Below are 20,571 nucleotides of genomic sequence, written 5' to 3'. Positions count from 1 at the left end.
CACATGTGAAGTTAGGCCTTCTTAAGTTTATTTGTAAAACTTATGTAAGACAGTAAATATCATAGTTGGAAGGAATGGGAGTAGAGTTAGAGGGTAGCAAGTCAGAATAGAAGCGTGCTATCCACCTGTTTTACTTGCATGGTTTAGAGGTATGGTCTTCATAGTCACAAGACAGAAACTTTCAAAGGGAAATCGGTGATCTCTTAGGGCCTGATTCCTGTTTACTGATTGCTGTTCACTGTATGTTTCTCAATGCAGAATGTAGTGTGATGTCAAAGAGGGCAGAGCAGATCTATTATGGACAATGTTGTACTTATAAATAGTTAGCAGAATAGAACAGAAAAGCACATTTTGAGAGCAGGCATCAGGATTATCTAAATTGCTGTACGTCATGCTAGGATGGAAAAAGCAGTTGCAGAGAGCTGGAGAAGAGGAGGAGAGCACTCAACACTTGAATAATGTTTTAAGTACCACTTCTCCCAATAGTGTTGACTGTTGCATTTTGAAGAATAGAGGCTATGGAATAATTTCATGGTTAATGGTGAATATGTTGTGAGATGTGAACCTTTATGCATTGTTTTTTGTCTAATGCCTTTATATATACTGTTTTTTGGTTAAACTCAATTTCAGTGAGTGGAAGTGAGTTCTACAATGATGAGAAACTGTGAAAGCTAACCATCTTTTGCGGGTTTTTTGAAATCTTTGTTTATTTGTGCTTTGAAAACCAGAATCTTGTTCTACTTCAGCTGTGTTGTAGTGCATCCTTCATTTTTTAAGAAAAAGCGACTTTCCATTGATTACAAGGGCTAGATCACTTTATTCACTCATAGTAGGGTCTTAATTCTTATTTCCTTATTTCTCTGGTGTTTGGGGAAGGCAAGTATGCCTCTGAAGAGCTTACAAAGAAAAAGCATGTTGAAGTCAGTAAATAGTTAATTCTGAATTCAGGTAGGTCCATAATCAGCCTTACTGGAGATAATGAGGTTCACCTCCTGTGGATTTTGTCTCCTGCATAACAGCTGTCTCCTGTAGTTCAATAGTTTATGTGAAATGCAGCTATAATTGGAAGTGTTTGTGTGATTTATATTGTTTGCTCCTGCTTCCACATTTGTAATGTGGTATTCAGAGTGAATGCAGACCGTTAATGTATTTAATATTTTTCAGTGCTGTTATCTTTTGTGTGTTTTTATAGCAGCTGTAATTTTGTTTTCTCTCTGTGAAATTTTTAACTATTTTTTAATTTGAAATTAAATTTTGTTATCTCACAAGCATGCATAGTCCTCTGTAATTTGTTTTTCAGATATTGACTGAAAGTAAGGTCAGTAGGACCCAAATCTGTTTTCTAAACTAGTTGAGCTGTTTGCAGTGTTTGACTGGCAAGCATATCCCTAGAAATGTGTATTCCCCCCTCCATAGATGAATTGCAGATGTCCTTATGTAATAGCATATTAATCACAGTTAAAATAAGTATGTAACAGTGAAAGCTGTGACTCTACTGTGTTTTAATTACTTGTGTTAGGCCAACACTTTCTGCTTAAATGTTCTGCATTTGTAGGATTAAAACTGGCTACCTTGACTCCAGAAGTGGAAATAATTAGGCTTTTTAGAAAGCTTTTCATCTTTAAAGCACTGCTACATGCAGGGTCCTTAGTTATTCCCACTAGCTGTTGATATAGGAGCATCCTGTGGCTGGGCGCATTGGAGTGCTAACCTCCTACCACCTGCTCCATGTCTTCCATTTCCAGTGAAGTTTTTGGTTACTGACATGCAAATGTATGTGATAGTCCAGCAGATACTTAATGGGACTACTGATGTGTTTAATGTTATGCTGCTGTATTTTTAAATCCTGAAGTGTGGGATGTGTATTTCTGAGCTGGAAGAAAGACCCCTAAATTATCTAGGGTTATGGTACTCTCTTTATAAAGAAGATGAACTAATAATGAAAAATGTTGGGCAGAGTTTTAATCTGTTTTACTCTTTGGCTGCAGGTGGCAATAAAAATCATTGACAAATCTCAGCTGGATGCTGTGAATCTGGAGAAGATCTATCGAGAAGTGCAGATAATGAAAATGCTTGATCACCCACACATTATAAAGCTCTACCAGGTATGTTTAGCAGTGTTTTCTTCCCTTCTCTCTGTCTTTGCTCCAGTATGAAGAGTTCATTCTACACCAGTGACTTCTTACAGATGGCCAGTCCATGACAAACTCTCAGCTCTTCTGGGATTGAATTGTGTTGGGTACACATCTAATATTTTTGCATGCGTGTGAACAGTGGTCTTGCTTTTTCTATAGTACCAGTTGGGATGGCGCTGTTAGATACTCAGATATACCTGAAATCTACTTTAAAATGCACAGAAAATTGTAAATGTGATGTTAGTGAAAGAGGTGATTTTTTAAATACCTGGTGATGAAATTTTCCTGTCTATTAGTAGACAATCATGTAAGCTAGAACAGCACGGGAATATTCAGCACAGTGTGTGTACAGTGAGAATTTGTGTAGGCAAGTATCAACAGTTGTGTTAGTTTTGTGATTCCTTTTGCTGCCACCCCCAAACTATCAAAAGGAATACTAATAGTTGTGGTGTGATTCTTGTAAATGCTTGTCCGCTGAGACCAGGAGACCACCAGAAAGCTTTTGTTTCTTCTTTCATTGACCTGCCAGTAGTTGACAGCTCTTTATGGAAGGTAGCCAGTTGCAGAAAAGGATTTGTAACCCAGACCACCGAATCATTCTACATGTAAAAAAACCCAATTCTTAGCTATCTGAAGTGGTGGAAAATGTTGGTTTTTTTCTGTCTGAAACATAAAACACCAAGTCAATGTTGCCCTGCCTTCCTAACATTTATGCACACCAAAGTCCTTGTCATAATAGACTGGAAGCTTCACAGTAGTCAATCAAAACTGTTTGTGTAACTGGAGATTTCTGAAGAGTGTTTTTATTTCTGTTGACTTTTTAGTTGATGTGCAGGCTTTGCTGAGCCTCAGAAAATTGCATGAATTCACAGTTGTATCTGAAATTCTCTTGCTAATCTTCATGTGTCTTTAACGTTTAATGGACGTTGGCACAGAAGAGGTGAGAAGAGGAATTCAGTTTCAATAGTCTACGTTTGTTCTTTAGTGAAAGCCCCCCCTTGAAATTATGGCTAGACATGCTATTGTGCATTTGAAATAGCAGTACAATATTGTAGGTCATGCCTTTTGAAAACTGGGGCCATTGCTGGATCCCTTGTATTGCATAGGAATTTTCCATTGCTTTTTGGATCAAATGTTTGATAGAATTAGTGGTTTGTAGTACAAACCTCACTTTTTTGGGGAGGTTGAATGTTTTCATCTCTGAGCAATAAACTAAACCTTGGCTGGCCAGATGAATTCAAAATAAAAATGGGGTAGAAAAGAGGTTAGAAAGTTAGAGTGGAGAGAATTTTGGATGGAGAGGAAAACAGAGAATAGATCCTAGACTTCAGAATCAGTTTTAGAAATGTATGTTATGATCTAAAAGTTGGTTACCCTCAAGCTAGGCTTACTGTCAATGCACAAAAATAGTGTCTATTTTATATTTCTTGGTGGGAAGAATTGGCTTTTCACCTCAGGTTTGTGCCTGAAAGGAAGGAGCGCTATTTTTTTTGGAAACCTCTGATTACTGGATGTTTTTCTGTTCTTTAAATCTGATAAAAGGAGTGTGCCTTTCATGTATATTGATTAGTATAAGTTAAGTACATATACAGTGAGCTTTGGCATATATTAGAAATGGCTAGTAAAAGGTTATCCCCTACCTGGAAACATGATTACTTATGTTTCTTCTGGCGCTGTACAGCTGCCTGCTGAAACTCCGAACAAGCAAACTGTAGAAGCCCAGTGCATTTCTTTGTCCTTGGCTGGTGTCTGATGATTTTATAAGCTCAATATTGTATGTGTATATTTTTTGCCTTATAGGTCTATCTCTTAAGTAACTTGAGTGGATCTGCTAGTTCTCTGTTCTGTTCTCTGACTAGTTTAGTTAAGATATGTTTATGGATGATTGATGTCCTTTAGTGAAGTGTGTCTGTGTAAATATTACTGTCAGTATTTCTGACTGCTCAAGGATATAAAGACAAGTGAGGTGGCTACATCCAAAGTGGCCTTTTAAATGCCTTTGGCAATGCAGAGGTTGTTTAGCATGCATGCCTTTAAGTTAGTTTTCTGAGTAGTTAGGTGGAAGGAAGCTGAGGATTTGTGTGGCTGTAGTAATTTTCTTTGATAAGAGAGCAAGTTGAAGAATATTTGCAGCCTATCTTTGATATCTTTGGGTAAGAAGACATGAGGATATGTTAATCCAGATTCTGCCAATGTGCTTGTGATATAAATACATACACCAAGTGAGAGCTATCCAAAAACTTAACACTTTTTTTTTTTAATTTGAAGATGGAGAACAAGTTCTGTAGTGGATTTATTTCTGTTGGAATCTTTCATCATTGGTGTGGTGGACATGGACAGATTGATTATTATCCTAAACTGTGAATTGTGTGTGTTGTGGAATTGAATACATTCCTTTCCAATGTAGTGGATGAGTAATCATGGTGTGAGAGTATGCTTATTAAAAATAAAAGATTAACATGTACTTGTAGAAACACGCAGTTACAAACTTTAAAAAGTTACAAGATTACTCGTTCAGTGCACACAGTTTGTGTAGTAAAATATAGTTTTGTTTTGCTTTGTTTTTTTCCAGTTTTCTTTCATTTTCTGTTCCCTCTAGCATAGTGGTAAAATATTTGAGGCTGTTGGCATTTCTGCCTCACAAATATTACTTTGAAGGCTTTCTTCAGAGTATTCTCTTTGGGATCTGCTTGTAAGTGGTATGTTTAACAAACTAAATAGTGCTTCTGAGGTACTCTCCTGCTTATTTCAAATACCTAGCTCAACAAACAAACAAATTTGTGCATGCTAAAGTCAAACTTTGACTTTAAACTGAGATCAGATCTCACAGATCACTAATGGCAGCATGATCACTTGCACAAGGGCTTAGATCTTCCCATGTTAGAATTATTCTGTTGAATAAAGACAAAGGGGCTGATTTAGCCTTGCTTAGCCTTAATTTCATGTTAGGGAAAAGAGACTGGCACTTCCTTTTTAAAATAGCCTGTTGATTCCTTGAGTAGAGGCAGACATTACAGAATTCAACTCTTAAATAGCTTGAGTAATACCTACCACAGTTTCTCCTGAATGGATCACAAAACATGAAAATGAGAGAGGAGACGGAGTAGTTAAACTAAGGCTGGAGATTCTCAAGGTTACTTGAGGAGGAGGGTAATTGTTATGTAGTGTTTACCTTTTCATTGTTAAGTGAGTGGCACATTAGAAGTACATTTGGCAGATAGGTGAGTTGACTTTTAAAATAGCGTTCAATAAAACTGTTTCTCTAGTTTGCCTGTGCAATGTGCCCATCACCCTATTGTGTCCATGCTATGAGTTTCTGAATTGTCTTGTATCAGGGAACTATTGAGGGTTGACAAAGTTAGGTAATGAACGGTCCAGTGTATTTGTAGTGCCCTCATCTTCTATCTGCTGGCTTGTCAGATTTTGGTAATTCTGCTGTTCTTATAACTTTCATGATTTTCCTCTGATTTTTTTTAAATGTTCTTCTGAAAACAGTTCATCTATGAGGTAGTCTTACAGCACTTTCAAGCTTGTGTATATAAACAAAACACAAATAAAATTCAAGATGGGCTTGTCTACCAGCAGCTTGGGCTGAACTCTTTTTCTGTGGTTGTCGAATAGCATAGGCCCAGTATGTGACTGATGCTGAAATTGTATTACACTGAAGGGAGATCCTAAATGACTTTATTTGAAGTAGGGAATTTCCAGTATATCTTTCAGTCATACTATTTGAGTTCCTGGGTGCCTGTTTAAGCAATTTCAGAGTAGAGCCTTAGGAAGAGAGCTGCAGGATAACTGAGGGGGACTGTCCTTTCCCAGTGTATTTGATGGAAAGATGGAATCTTGAATTGTTGGGTGTAATGTTCTTGTTCAAGGCCATGATCATCTGTTTATGGAAAACCTTTGAAGCCTTCCCCTTCCCCTTTCATTTTTCAGTTTGTCTCCTCTATTCCTTCCAACCTTGCATGTTTCTGAGTTGTGACCAGTCTGTTTTTGTAACAGGCAGGCTGGAAAGGCCAGCAGAAAAGGTAGAGGATGCTTATAGGGTTGTTTTAATCTGAGGAAATACTGTAAAGCTACAAAGCCATAGCGTGCTCTGCCTGACTGTGCAATGTGATCCTGTGGCGTGGTGCTGTATCTGAAATTTGCTGTAGATTAGATGCTCTTGTAGATGTAGATTAGACCGATGCTTTTTTTTTCCTCCCCAGTAACTAGAGACCTGTTGGTAACAGGTCAGTAGCAGCCCCAGACTTTTCTTAAGCACAGATACTAACCATCTGTCAGCATGTTAGAGGAGTTGAACAAGGGAGTTACCTGGATCTATTCCTTCAGAAAAAGTCTTGAAACTAGCCAGTGAGGATGCCTCCTTGTGCTAGTCACTTATGGCCAAGAATCCTGTCCACCTCTTCCCCTGTACAGTAGCTTATTAAGGTGTTTAAAGCTTAACTGTGTGCTTAGCACACAAATGCACCCCTTGAAATCGTAGAGATAATTTGAAGAAACAAAGTGAAAAATTGTGATAACTGTATGTGCAAGGCCAAGACTTTCACTTCTTTTCTTACCAGAGGAGAGATCTGAAAATGTGTATTCGTGTGGGTTCATTTGGTTTTTTGCTCTTCCCCCAAATAAACTAATATGCAATTTCTCCATCAACAGGTGATGGAGACCAAAAGCATGTTGTACCTTGTGACAGAATTTGCCAAAAACGGAGAAATTTTCGGTAAGCAAGAGAATATTTTCATGTTCCACATCTTAAGCTTAACTTCTGAAGTTTACCATTTGCAATTATTTTGGCCAAGGATCCCTTTTACTGTAGTATGTCATTTCTTTGTTATCTGTCAAGAAAAAACTGTGACACTTGGCACTGTTTCTCATTTTAGAAATAAAAAGTCTAGGCAAAATTATTACAGTGTATGCTGGTATAAAAAAGTTAAAGAAAACTGATGTCCCTTTAGCAGAAGACATAGGTTAAACAAAATAGCGCAGGGCAAACTATGATCTCACTTGATGACAGAATTACCAGGTTTTCATCTTTGGGTTGAGATGAAAAACTATCTTGTCTTTAAATGTTCAGCCTGCTAATGAATAGTGGCCCAACCAGTATTTCAGCTGGAGCTGAAGAAGCTCTATTTTTGTGTCTGTGTTTACTGTTTTATCAGGCATAATTTTGTTTAATAAGTTCCCAGGAAGAACATGGCAGTAGGGAAGAGTGTCTGTGTGTGGGTAACTTGGAATAACACTCACTATAATAAGTATTTTAAGTGATCCAAGTTGACTGACTGATTCATATGCACACTAATGTTTGTTCTTTGGTCCAAACTCCTCACTTAAGCAGGAGTTCTGTAACAAATTCATATGAAACAGTAATTTTTCAGTTGTAATACTTTATAATGCAGCTTTTTCTTTTGTAGCTCTCAGATGTATAAGATTATGGGGAATTTGTTTTGATACTACAAATGAAATATTAATTCCCATTTAGAGTAAAACTATTTACTCCAGATCAGGAGTTGTCTCTCACCTTCAAAATGTGAGGCGGCTGATGAAGCTGAAAAATGGAAGTAGGTGATGGGTTTTTATATGAACTTGCATGAGGAGCTGTACAATTACATCGGCTTAATCAGGTTTAGCCAGATCAGTTTTGGTTGGGCCCCGGCTGAGTATAATGAGCAGTCATTCACAGTGCTAGATGAAAGTCTTAATGTGATTTTTTTTATTAGCAAGAGTTACTTTTCTGAGAGTATTATGTAAAGACTTAAGTGGCTGTGGTAGTCAACTACGATAGTGGGTTTTGTCCCGAGTTGCCTAAACTCTCAGGAAGGAAAGATCACATCAGGTGGATTTTTGTTTCAAAATGTAACACAGCGTATGCATAATTCAGTTCCTGCAGTTCCTCTTTTTCCTGTGTCTTGTTTAGCACTAATAGAGCTAATTTTTCCTCCAAGATGGAAACAAGATGGATATTCATCATGTAAGCCTGCCTGAATTGGCATAAATTAACAGAAGCTGTCAACATGTGAATGAATTTATCACATAAATACAATGGAAAACCAAAATTGTGTATAATCACCTATTGATTCTGTAGCCAGAGGAGAAGTAGATACAAAATTAGTATGACTGGAGCTTGAAACCCAGATGCTGGGGCACTGATAAATAAATCTTCTGTCCAGTGCAGGGAAAGAAGTGGAATTCTGAACAGTTGGGTCCAGAGAGGCAGGTAATGCTGCCAGCCATATTCGTACATGTAAGCTGTTCTTTATCCTTCTAACCTAAGAACCTTGTCATTTTGTAAGTAAACCAGTGCAAGGCAATTGTAAATGGACTGTTCTAAGGAGGTAGTACTTTGCACTTGCTTTGCCCTCTCGTAAGTGTAAATGACCACCTGAAGTGCAGAACAGTAGAGAATTATTCAGTGTTTTGAAGCATCAGAAGAATGAAGGAAGCTTACTGAATCTTGAAACCTTCAGCTGCTTAGTATGTAGAAGGTAATTGGTGAGTTGGGGTTTTTTTGTTGTTGTGTTTTTGTGAGCCTTTATTCTTCCCAGGGCAGTGAAGTGGATAAATGAAATGAAGTGGGTAAATGAAAGCGATTCCACCCTCTTGAGGTTTTTTTGTATTGATCATGATTCCTGCGCTGTTTCCCTGTGTAGTCATGGTTTTTGATTGTGGTAACAGGCACAGTGATGGAGAGCTGGTTATGGCAGCCAGGTTGTACCTGCTGACCTCTGTTTCAGTGTAGTTTGAATAATTGTCATAGTTATGAAAGCATTCAGGCTTTCATATGCTCATGCTATATACTCCATGCTCTTTACTGTTCTAACCTAAGGATTTCTGAGTCCTTCTAACATAACTAGTTAGTTATCTCAAGGTTATTTTGTCTTTTGTGATTGCGCTATGCACGTTTCCCAAGTTACTCTGTTTGGGTTTTTTTGTTATGGATATGAGGGTAGCAGCAAAGTCTCTTCCAGGAGGAAAAGGCTGAATCTGCTTTAGTAGTGCTGTTTGTTAGACCACAAGGAAGAAACCATACAAAATGTGAGGTTAATTGGTTAAATGCATCATTTTAACCTGTATTAGTGTATTTAACTTTACAGTGCACATTAGTGATCAAAGCCTACCTGAAAACTGCTTTTTCTCAGCTTCTGTACATGCGACAAAATGTTTCTGATAGCTTGTGTTTCTCTGACCAAAGATGAGCCCACTATTCATAAACTTGTTTGAAATGGTGGACAATCTGCAGAATGGCAAGATGCTCTTCTAATGAGGCTGGAGTAATAAAATATTAAGAATGCTGCTCTTGCTTCAGCATACAGCATGTAAGTGTGGGTCTGTTTTGGGGTCTGCTAACGTTTGAATACCTTGTGCATTTCCCAGGAATGTTTCTTTCTCCAGAGAGACTGCATGATTTATTGTGCTTTTACACTGACTGCCATCTGGAAATACAGAATAAGAGGAAAGGGGATTCTGTTTTTCTCACATGCTAAGCTGCTATTCTCAAACTAGTACTAATCTTGAAGCCCAGCCACAAGATTGTAGGCTGGCCTACCTACGCTTCAAGACATCTTTTACATGTATGCCATCAAATTGTTTAAATAAAGATTTTTTTTTTTCGGTAGCATGAAGAACATGTGCTGAGTTAATAAAAATGTAGAGGCCAACTTAGAACAGGTAATTATTTAGAGTATGTGAAGAGCTCAATTAGTTGATGTAAGTTGGTTTCTTCACGGACCTAATCAGGGTTTGAATAGTGCTTAAATGCTGTTTTTAATGTTAGCTAGGCCAGAGATGACCTTTCTGCACTCTATATAGTGAGGCCATATGCAATGGGGACAATTAAGTGAACTATCTTCTTTGAGACAGGTTCCCTGACTCTCTGAACCGCTCAGAAATGACACATAGTTGTGCCTATCTGGCATGTAACAGGACATCATTAGGCACTGTAGCAAAAGTTCAACTTTAATTTTTCAATAATTTCTACTGTTCTATTTTTTTCAGGTTTACCCATATTTTTAAAGGAAAAGCTGTAGGAGTCAGCTGTAGAGTGCTTGAAGATAAAAGTATGGACTCTTGAGTGCAATTTACAGATTTGTAAATTGTTACTGTTGCATCATTATTTCTTACTGATTGATTAACACCTTAACACCTATCTCATGTTTCAACAAACTGTTACAACATCCAGCTGGAGAGCTAGAAGGGTATTGTGGACTATCAGGACTTTTTTTCCCCCCCTTTAGCTCTCCTCTTCTTTCTTTCTGTGGAATCTTTCCATTTGTTTTATAACTTGCTTTGAAAACTACAACATTGGATGTTGTTTGTCTTACAAGATATGCATAAGTGATTAACATAATCCATAGATTTATCTAAAAATTACCTTTGTAGCTACATGAGGTTAAAGGTAAGTTTGTGTATTTTGTGTAGTTTCAGTCAAGATTCTGTAACTATCAAGTTGCATTTATGAGACCAGGAGCTTTTTGCTGCTTCCTTCTGTGAGAAAATGAGGTTCATTGGAGAAACAGGCATTCTGGGCTCTGAGAGTTTTCCCACTTAGTTTCATTAATTTGCATTTCAGACACAGTTTGCTAATTCTCTTAGACCTTGTTTTCTCAAAAATAATTACAAGACCCTTTTGGGTCTATTACTGGAGACTTGATATTTCAGGACTTTTTTTTCCTAAATAAGAATTTTTACTAGAGTAGTAATTTTTATCTGAGAGTGATTTAATTTGTAATTGAGGACAAGGTACTTCACTGTAAATTGTATGTATTAGTCACTGTTACATATGTTTTTGGAGGAGGAAGCAGCAATTAGGTAGTAGTAGAAACATGTTAAACTTTCAGAGAGTAAGAGTCTCTGCTTTTTTTTCTGCAGACTGACAGAAAAGCCCATTATAACAATAAGGCCAATGTGAAGAACAAACTGTCACTGACTACCTAATACCAACTTTGTTTCAAGTTTGTATGATACCCAGCATAGTGGGGGATCATATTCCATGACCAAGTCTCACATGCCCTAGTTGAGTAATGGAAGAAAGAAATAATAGTAAAATAGCAGAGGAACAGAAATACTGTTGAAGGTAAAGGGAAGCTTTTTGTCTAGCACATCCCATACATATTGCTGCTCTGTTTAGAAATTAGACTGCGTTGTTAAAAGTAATAACCTCTCTTGCTTAATAAAAGCTAACTTCATGATTCTTATGCTTGATAGTCAGACACTCAGAGTTTCTGGGTGTGTTTTAGATTGCAGTAACAAAACTGGAGTTGCCAAAAAACAGTTTCAGTGAAGCAGAATGTCACAGGTTGACATTGCCAAGCTGAACAAGCTCACAGGGGGCATCAGAATAGAGCTCAGCATGTGGAGGGCCCTTGTGATTGGAGAACGGGAGAGGTGGAGCCTGGCTGTGGGGTTTTTTATCCTTTGGGAGGGCAGGAGGGGTCACATGGAAACTGAACTCAAATGGTCAAAGTCTCTTCTTGTCTGGGTTTATTCCCCCCTCCCCTCCCTTAAGTCCTTATCATTGGACTGGTTGTGTCCTAAGTGACATATCATGTCCAGGGGAACTTTGATGCAACTGCTAAGTGGAGCAAACCAGGGTAGTATTTAAAAAACAGTGGGGCAGGGGGAGAAAGTTGACTCCAACTGTGTGAGTGTAGGTTTTTTCTCCTCCATGTCATGGTTTTCATTGCCTATATGGAATTTGCCACTTCAGTCTAAAAGTATGTAAAATAGTCTCCCTTTTCTAACCTTAGACTTCAAACTGTGGTAATAGTGGGATGTTCTGCTAGAGTTCTGTACCCAAATATCTTCAAAGTTTCTAGCATTTTGTCATGTGCCTGCCCGGTTTTTGAGGGATATTGTGTTTTTTCCTGTATAAAGCAAGATGATTATAAAGCTGTGGAACCCGGTATTTCTTCAGTTAATTTGTTTCCTGACAGCATATAAATATTGTGCTCTGTTTTGTTCTTTGTGTAACCTTTGACTGCACTTGGGAAAAATAGCTCTGGGTTTCTGGACAAGAGCAGATCATTTACGTTCTTATTCCAGAGCCAGTGAGGGGGGGAGAAGTATATCCCAAAAGGCAAATTTGAATCTAGTGGGGCTGATCTTCCTTTATGTTCCCTCTGTAATCAGGGGAAGTGAGGGCCCTCCCAGGGGTCTGGTTCAGAATAAGGGCTGAACTGAGCTTTGACTCACCCTCCAGAGGAGCCTCTCTTCCTTCTCTGACCACAGGAAGTAGAGCCCAGAGAAAGATTAGACTCACTATGTTGAAGTTAGCCATAGTGATCACTTCTCAGCCTAACTTTGGTACTTAGTAGCTGACAAAACTTGTAAAAGTTTATAGAAGTCCCTTTCCTATCTATCATTCTTCTTACCATAAAGTACACAGCATGCTCTTCAAAATGGTCATCAGTGTTTGGTAACTGGTAAATATTCTCTTCATGCTGTGTCGGACTTTCAAGTTCATTGTGAGAAGCCTGGTATTGAACCTTGAGTCCTTTCAGCTCTGCTAAACAGTCATTTCATTTCATAGTGCTGAATGCTAGTTCACGCAAGGGATTACTTTGTTTTATCCCTTGTACTAAGATGCTTTGCTCTCTTCATGGCTGCAGTAAAACTTTTTACACTCAACAGCAGTTGTGAATTTAGCTTTTGCTAGTTAGTCATTGCTGTAAATGTTATTTAAAGTCTAGTCATTTTAAATGTTACTACATTTTAAAGCTGTTTTCTTTTTTTAAAAAAGTCTTTACACTTAATAAAATATTTGAAGAAAAAGGTTGCAGTTGTGCTTAATACTTCGGTTCTACAAAGCTTTTAAGCTAGCTATTTCTGCTATGTTCTTAGTATATTCAGCAGCCACCTTGTAACCTTTCTTCAGCATCTCTCACCTGAAGTCTCTTTAAGAGCTGAGATGAAGAAAACTGTCAGCTAAATTAGTTAGTGAACCTGTTTTGAAGGATTAGTACTCTAATTTTTCATCAGTGACTTTTTTTGTTTACATTACAAGAATCCAGACTCTGGAGGGTAAAGCTGACTCTTTGGCCTACAAATAACCCAGCCATTCACCAAGGGGAAAGGGAATGTCTGAGGTTTCAGTTACGATCATTTGTACTACTGTGAAAGTAGTTCACCCCCTCTTGCCTGCTGTGTCTGACATACTACATGAAAGACTTACAGCGTGCTTTAAATGCAGTAAATGTAACCAGTCCCCATAGGAGTTCAGGACTAGCAGCTTGTGTGATTTATGTCCAGTTAAGCTTATAAGTATTGAGAGGAATGTGCTGCTTTTGGCTGAAGTTTAGGAGAAATTACTTTAATTTTGTGCTTCAACTTCCTAATGTGGTCTGCAGCTGGATTTTTAGCACAGGAGTTTTTCAAACAAGTGACAATAACACAACTTTTATCTCCAGAATCCCAATATAGCATTTCAGAACATGTAATGTGATGACTGTGCCTATGTACTTTTCTGGTACTCCTTTTTCTACTGCATGCCAGAATTGTGAAGGAGATAAAGACCTAGAATAGAAGATGACATTTCAACTGCCATTCATTGTGCCTGGGAAGAGGAGCGTCACCACATTTACATACTTATGTTACCTTCCATCTTGTCATCAACTTTCCTGTTGGTTTAGGTATTGCTTAAAATCTCCAGCCTGTTCTGCAACTGGACAGTAGGTAGAGAGGACCTTGCTGTCTTTAAGAAGCTGTGGGGAATAGTGGGATACTGCTAACCATAACATTAGGCTATGTTATTGTGCTCCTACTACTTGAACTCTTCTTAAACAGACACATTGATCCTTTACTATGGAGAACCATAAGGTTATTCTGAGATTTGTAAAAGAGTTCACAGTGGAAGCAAGATGTTTCTTCCTTAATCTTGTCAGATGCCAGCCTGTGGCTATATATTACATATAATTCACCATCCCATTTCAGAAATCAGTTTTGTGGAATAATAGCAATGCATGGAAATTCAGAGTAAGCTACTTTAGTCAGTCCTGTTTATGTTCTACCTTTCTCTGTTTGCAAGCTCTTGTGCTTTAATGGTATATGCACTATGGTGGTTTGGAAAAACAGATCAGCCTGGGGAAGAGTCTGCTTCTCAGCTGCTTCTACACACACAGAATCAAACATCCCTGAGAAGCAGATCTCCAAGTAAAACTGATTTTTGAATAGCATACTACTGAATTTCGACAGAGGTTAGTAAATGTTAGGAAAAGTTTCTTACTAGAAAAACAGCAACCAGAATATGAAGAAATATTTCTACATCGAAGAAATATTTCTACATTAAAAATGATCAGTAACTAGCCATGTAAAGTGTGCCATGTTATACAAAATAAAAGGTAGCACTGCTGCCACTCTTTTATTGGTACTTTTCTGAGCGCTCTGCTTAGAAACGTGGTGCAGTTTAACCAATGGGATGCACAATTTAACTGAAGTGGCCTAAATTTTATTCTTGATTTTGTTCCATTTGCTGGTGAAGCCAAGGTAGTGTTCTTTTGTCATCAAATCAAATTTTGTTGAGATCAAGATTCACTTCATAACTAGTCCTGTTGGCCTAGAAATTAGTGGATCTGTAGTTTGATGCCTTCATGCTGTTGCAGTATTCTGGCTCAGTAGATAGAGGAGATGCTGAGTCTTTCAAGTCTTCTAGAATATTTCAGCATAAATAAATTTTAAGCCTTAAGGAGATGTGGTTGATGCTATGAACCTAAGTGCTTGCGTTCTCAGCTGCTAAGACTCTTGTGTCTGTTTGGTAAGTGAACAATAAAATTTAAATCTCTCAAGAAACATTTCTACATAAAGGAGGCCTTCAGGCATCACTTTAGTTTCTGATAGTAAGAGCATTTAATTATGTCTGTATCGGCAAGAACCTAGTCTTACCTAGCAGTTTGTCCTGCACATTTTCATGTACATCTGGGCACAGATGTAGAAAGCTAGACTGGAATGGACTTGAGCAGCTGTCCAGTATGTCCTAACCCTGGCGAAGGGTTACAACTAATGCTTCTAGCAGAAGTTGTCTAACTTGTTCTCAGAAACATCCCCAAAGGAAATTTCAGTAACCTTCGTAGATGAAACTACTCAAGATCTGAATTTTTATTATGAAGATTATTTCTAGTGTATAATCTAAGCTTCCTTAGCTGAAATTCAAAACCATTATTACTATTACTGTTAGTAGGCACTCATAAGCCCAGAAGTACATGTCCTCTAATACTGGAATATTCATCTCTGTTCCTTACTAAGCTTGATATTGAGGAGCAATGTCTTTGCTGCCTCGCACTGAGCTCAGATCCCGCAATCACAGAACAGTTGAGGTTGGAAGGGTTCTCTAGAGATCGTCCAGTCCAGCCCCTCTGTTCAGAGGAGGGTTGACTAGAGCAGGTTGCTCAGGACTGTGTCCGGCTGTGTTTTGAAAGTCTGCAAACATGGAGACTCTACCACCCTTCTGCATAACCTGTTCAGGTTTTGGCCTGCAGTGTAAAAAACTTTCTCCATATTTTTAAATAGAATTTTCTTTATTTCTATTTGTGTCTATTGCCTCCTGTCCTATTACTGGATACTGTTGAGAAGAGTTTGTCTCAGTCTTTACATTTGCTCATCAGGAATTTATACACATTGCTAAGATCCCTTTGAGCCTTTTCTTCTCCAGGCTGAACAGTCCCAGTTCTCTCAGCCTCTCCCTGTATGACAAGTGCTCCAATCTCATATCATCTTTGTGGCCTTTCACTAGACTTTTTCCAGTATGTTTATGTTTCTTAAGCAGACCCTTAACCTACAAAGTAAAACCAAAAAAACTACTGTACAGTTGTTCATCTAGATGAAGGGCAATACTCTTTGACCACTGGCTTTTTCAAACAATGTATCTACTAATTGTATACTGTGAAGTAAATATCATATGTTACAAAACATGTCTTGATGTCTCACTTATCCTGAAAACAAATGTACTACTGAAAGCTGGACAAGGAGCTGCTTTCTGAGCAAAAGGCTGGCTTATTCCTGCTATGGTTGCAGCTGAACCTAAGGTGGCTTCTTGTTTCTATTTTATAACACAAACAACAAAACATAAAAGCACTTAATCAGAAGGTGTGATGTGAGGGTGAGATTTGTCTAAAGTACACACTTAAAAAAAAAAATCCAGTGGCTGGCACTGCCTCTATCCTAACCTTTCCCATTTGAAAGCTTGTTAATGCACAAACAGTGTCTTTGCAGATATCAGCTTCACCTGTGTAGATAGGTTATGGCACATTTATTTCTGCAGGAGAGAAAGTAGTGTATTTCAGCATAAATAACCAGACTGGTATTTCCTGTACAGAGACTATTAGACTTGGTGGGAAGTATAAGGCCAAGTGTATCTAAAAAGATGCTTTGGAATCTTCAAATTACCCCTAACAGGCCAGAGCTATAAAAGCAGATGACAGTTTAAATTCATTAACTTGTCTGCTGCATTACTAACAAAGGATGAATTAACAGCTTAAAGGGTTGGCTTGTGTTTAGTGTAATTTAGTTTGTCTTTGACATCTGACTTCACCTTGATATCATGCGATTTGTCATTCACTTTGTGACTGAATGGTATTTAGCATGCAAATATTATGATCTCCCCTTGCTGCCAGGCTTTTGTTTGTTCATGTGCTTTGCCAAGTTAAACGAGCAGAAAAGGCATGGAGATTTGAGTAGGTTAGAAGCTCTAAGGAAAGTTTTGAGATCTGCAGGTTCTGGAGACCAGATCTGATCTGCTTTGCTTAAAAATGTTTTTGGGGGGCTGTTGAAATTAAGTAGAGTGCCTACTACTCACTGAAGTCTCTCGTCTCACCATTTCAGAGGGGGTCAGGAACAGTCATCTCTTGGCTTGCAGGACCTGTTTGGGAGATGGTAGTAGCAGTGCATGAAATGCTTTCAACTAAACACAAACAAAACTTTTAAGTCACCTTGGTTATGGAATATAGGCCTTTTTTCTAAATAATCTGCCTACAAAACATCTTTTAAATAAGCCTGTTTTACTGAGCATGTTAAGAAGGTGATTTGTTAGTGATGGCTATTGTTTATTTAAACCACAGGCATAAACACACAATTCAGAATTCACTTTACTTATCAATAGCCTTATGCCTGGAGCATTTAATGGCCGTATAGTCTAGTGACCCAAATGGCAGCTGAGAACTCTGATGCTTAAGAGCGCAACGTCAGGGAAGTAGTCAGTCTTATGCGATCTAGAAGAATTCTTAGATTTCTCCAGATCTTCATATTTCTTCGAAATTTTCAGATTTCTGCAGATTATCTAACATGAAGAGACTGTTTCTTATATTTGTAATACTGGGAGCACTGTGCTTTCCCCTTCCTTCCACCATCATGTTTACATTTTTAAAGAGTTTGCAGAGTTGGCATCATGTCATATGTGGGGTTGAATTTGACATTCTTGGATTGATACTCATGAAAGTTGCTTTATAATCCATGGATCTGTTTGTCCTGAAAACCAGACATGTTACACAGTTATTTCTCAGAGCATGAACAGTGGCTTTGGCATGGATTAAAATAAGAGTGGCATTCTCAGTGTGTGTGTTTGTAAAGACTGTTTTGAAAAGAACAACATTTGATGTTCCTTCATCATATACTATATAGTAAATCTCTCTCAGATGTAGCCATCTCCCTCAGAATTGCCTTGTTTTTCTCTTCTTTTCCTGTCTAGGTAGTGCCACATCTATTTTGGTTTGTCTTGTAACATAAATCTGATCTTAGGGGAGACGATATAACTACAGATAGGGTCTCTACAGAGGGATGGTGGGGGATTGAGAGAAAATTCAGCCTATTATTCTTTGGGGTGTGGGAGTAAAGGAAATAATGATCCACCGGGTAAAGGGTGGGAAGCCAGAACCTGACAAATTCTAAACCTGCAGTGATGCGTTTTGTGTAGTCCTTTGCTTTTTGCGTAGTCCTTGCAAACCTTAGCTTTGTGAGTTTTGTTTTGTCTCCTTCATCTGTAAAAGCTGTGTGGCGACATTTACAAGGCCAGTTTCTGATAAGTAACATACAGGTAAAAGAAGAGTATTTCCCTTTCTGTGATATGCCCACAGAAGAGCCTGTCACAGCTCAGCTCGTAGAATGCTGTTCTTGCAGAACATGTAAATGTAATGTTCTTTGGAAATGTAAGCACTTCGTGATTTGATTTTTAGTTTGAATTGTGGATATACACGTAGCTTAGCTTCACAAAATAGGTTCCTAGGTATCTCTGATTATCTATCAGGAATCTGGTAAGTGTTTAGGGGGAAGGTGTAGCTTAATAACTTAATTCTAGTTGACCCAATCATTTACAGTTAAATGAAATGCATCTTTGACCTTTTGGCATAACCTGAATGTGCTTTACTGTAAGACCATTTTCCCCCTCTGTAGGGGAACCGTTGTAATGCTGTCAGAATCCAAGGTGTGTTTCTTTGCCTGATCATATTGCATGGAATGCTATTCAGCAACTACTTAAAGCTTTATTTTCTGTTTATCTTTTCAACTATCTAATATAAAACAGAATCTTGTGGGTTTACTTTCTCTTCCTTCCTCTCCTACTCTGAGAGTGAAGGTAAGAAGTGATGTGTCACCTGGTGGGAAAGAAGGAAAAATTGTTGCCTCAGTAAGACCTCAGTCTCCAACTGCCTTGCCACATAAAATGACTTTTAAAGCCAAAAAAGATGGTTTTAAATGTAAAATTAATTTTTTTTCCTTTATATTTTCCTGAATATCTGTAAAAATCCTCAAGGATTGTGGGTGGGTCTTCTTTCTTTGTCCTTTTTTGTACTAACAATGGAACAGGAGCGCACCATCAGTGAAAGTTTACTGGAAGGATGTTTTCAGGTTTGGAGTTTGCTTAGTCTATCTGCTCAGGTCATCTTTATTTATCATTGAGAAATGCAGAAAAGTTTATATTAAATGTTGTGAGTGCTATAAACACTATTATGTTAATTAGGAAAAAAAATTCCAGATATTCTGTATTACCTTGCTGCTTCGGCTTTATTTTGGGCAAGATGATCTTCTGGGGGTCATTGGGATTGCATAACTAGCTTGGAAGATGCAATTAGTCATTCTAATTATGAATTTTGTCAGAGATCCTCGCAAATAAACAGAAGCAGGATCAAAACTTCCTTTACGTCTTATTTGTTTTTTAGCAGCTGTTTTGACCTGTTAACTGAATTCAGACAGAAATGTTTGTGTCAGCTGGTCTGTAAATGATAATTCCTGCTTGTAGGACCTTCTCCATAAACGATAATTAGAAGGGGCTGACAGCAGCTCCAACAGTTAGTCATTTTAAGACGTGTTTGGACCTGAACTAAAATTTCATCGTTGTGCTTCGTTGAATTTAAATTTATTAAGCAGTTCTTCATTTTAACTTTCTGAAATACTCTTTAGCTTTGAAAGAGAGGGCCTTTCAAGGCAACGCTCTTCCATGCCTAAGGAATTGAGGGCAATAGGAGAGAGGGGCAATCTGCAGTTTATAATTTGGGATAGAGAGTCCCAAAGCCTCATGTGCTGAGGCTGTCAGTGCTGGACTCAGCACTGTGCTTCAGAGAGAGCTTCAACCGCCCCGTTTCCCCTCTCTCTGGACATATGGTCTATTGAAAACAGTGAGTTTATCGAGGCTGGAAACTCAGAGCTGTAGCCTTCTGAGTTTTGAAGGTACCATCTCCATCCTTACGTGGCTGGTGAAATCCTTCAGTGAGCTGACTGGTAATACCAGTAAGAACGGATAAAGTTTCATGCTTCTGCTGGTTGTATTCATGTAAATTTGGTGCTGTTGTTTCTATGTTGTTTTGTTACAGGAGAGTGAAGTGATATGCAATCTTCAAGTTGTAACTGCATTTCTATTTATAAGGAATTTGAGAAATTTTTTTTTGCCTGAAAGAATTACAGAATCTTTAGGAAAATTATTTAGAAAACGGAAGTGACATTTAAATATTTAATGCGACAATTTGGAGATAAGAGACAATAATGTATGTAACCAGGATTTTATTCCCGGTTTTGTCTGCAAATCTTTCCCATCATTTCTATTAAATCTGCCTTGACCTTAAACTAACGCCACTGTAAATGAAGCAAATGTTTTTTATACTGGTCCTTGGAGTGACTGCTGAAGTCAGCTTGCTCACACTGAAGTACAGGGAATGAAGTAGGAAATCTGTTTTCTAGATCTGGTGGAAAGCAGTTGTTTTACCTCCCTTGTGCTGGACACCTGTTGTCCCACATTTGTAGCTGGGGTGACCTATCAGTTAGTAGTTGCAGGCTTTCTGGAGGTCGGAGTGAACTCTTCTCCTGCACCCTCATTTTCAGCCTCTAAGAATTTATCTGGATCAAGAAGAAATAATTTCAAAGAAGTAATTCTTACAGAATAACTCTGTAAGAGTAGCATCCAATCAAATGTATACCTAACAGCAGACATAAGAAAAAGAAACTTTTAAACAGTAGCTAAGCAAGC

The 20,571-nt window shown here is 38.1% G+C and overlaps 1 protein-coding gene across 1 annotated transcript in view; it reads left to right on the top strand.

The window, feature by feature from the left end:
* SIK2 (salt inducible kinase 2) overlaps nt 1-20,571 on the top strand; it is a 67,516-nt gene that overhangs the window by 7,089 nt on the left and 39,856 nt on the right. Inside the window, exons 2-3 of the mRNA XM_064524237.1 lie at nt 1,989-2,105; nt 6,792-6,855. Coding sequence (XP_064380307.1) covers nt 1,989-2,105; nt 6,792-6,855 — 181 coding nt within the window. The remainder of the gene's footprint in view (nt 1-1,988; nt 2,106-6,791; nt 6,856-20,571) is intronic.

This window comes from Dromaius novaehollandiae, chromosome 21 (genome assembly GCF_036370855.1).
Source record: "Dromaius novaehollandiae isolate bDroNov1 chromosome 21, bDroNov1.hap1, whole genome shotgun sequence".
Lineage (NCBI taxonomy): Eukaryota > Metazoa > Chordata > Aves > Casuariiformes > Dromaiidae > Dromaius > Dromaius novaehollandiae.
Note: the sequence above shows the minus strand (reverse complement) of the source record. Positions and strands in the feature narration are given on the sequence as shown.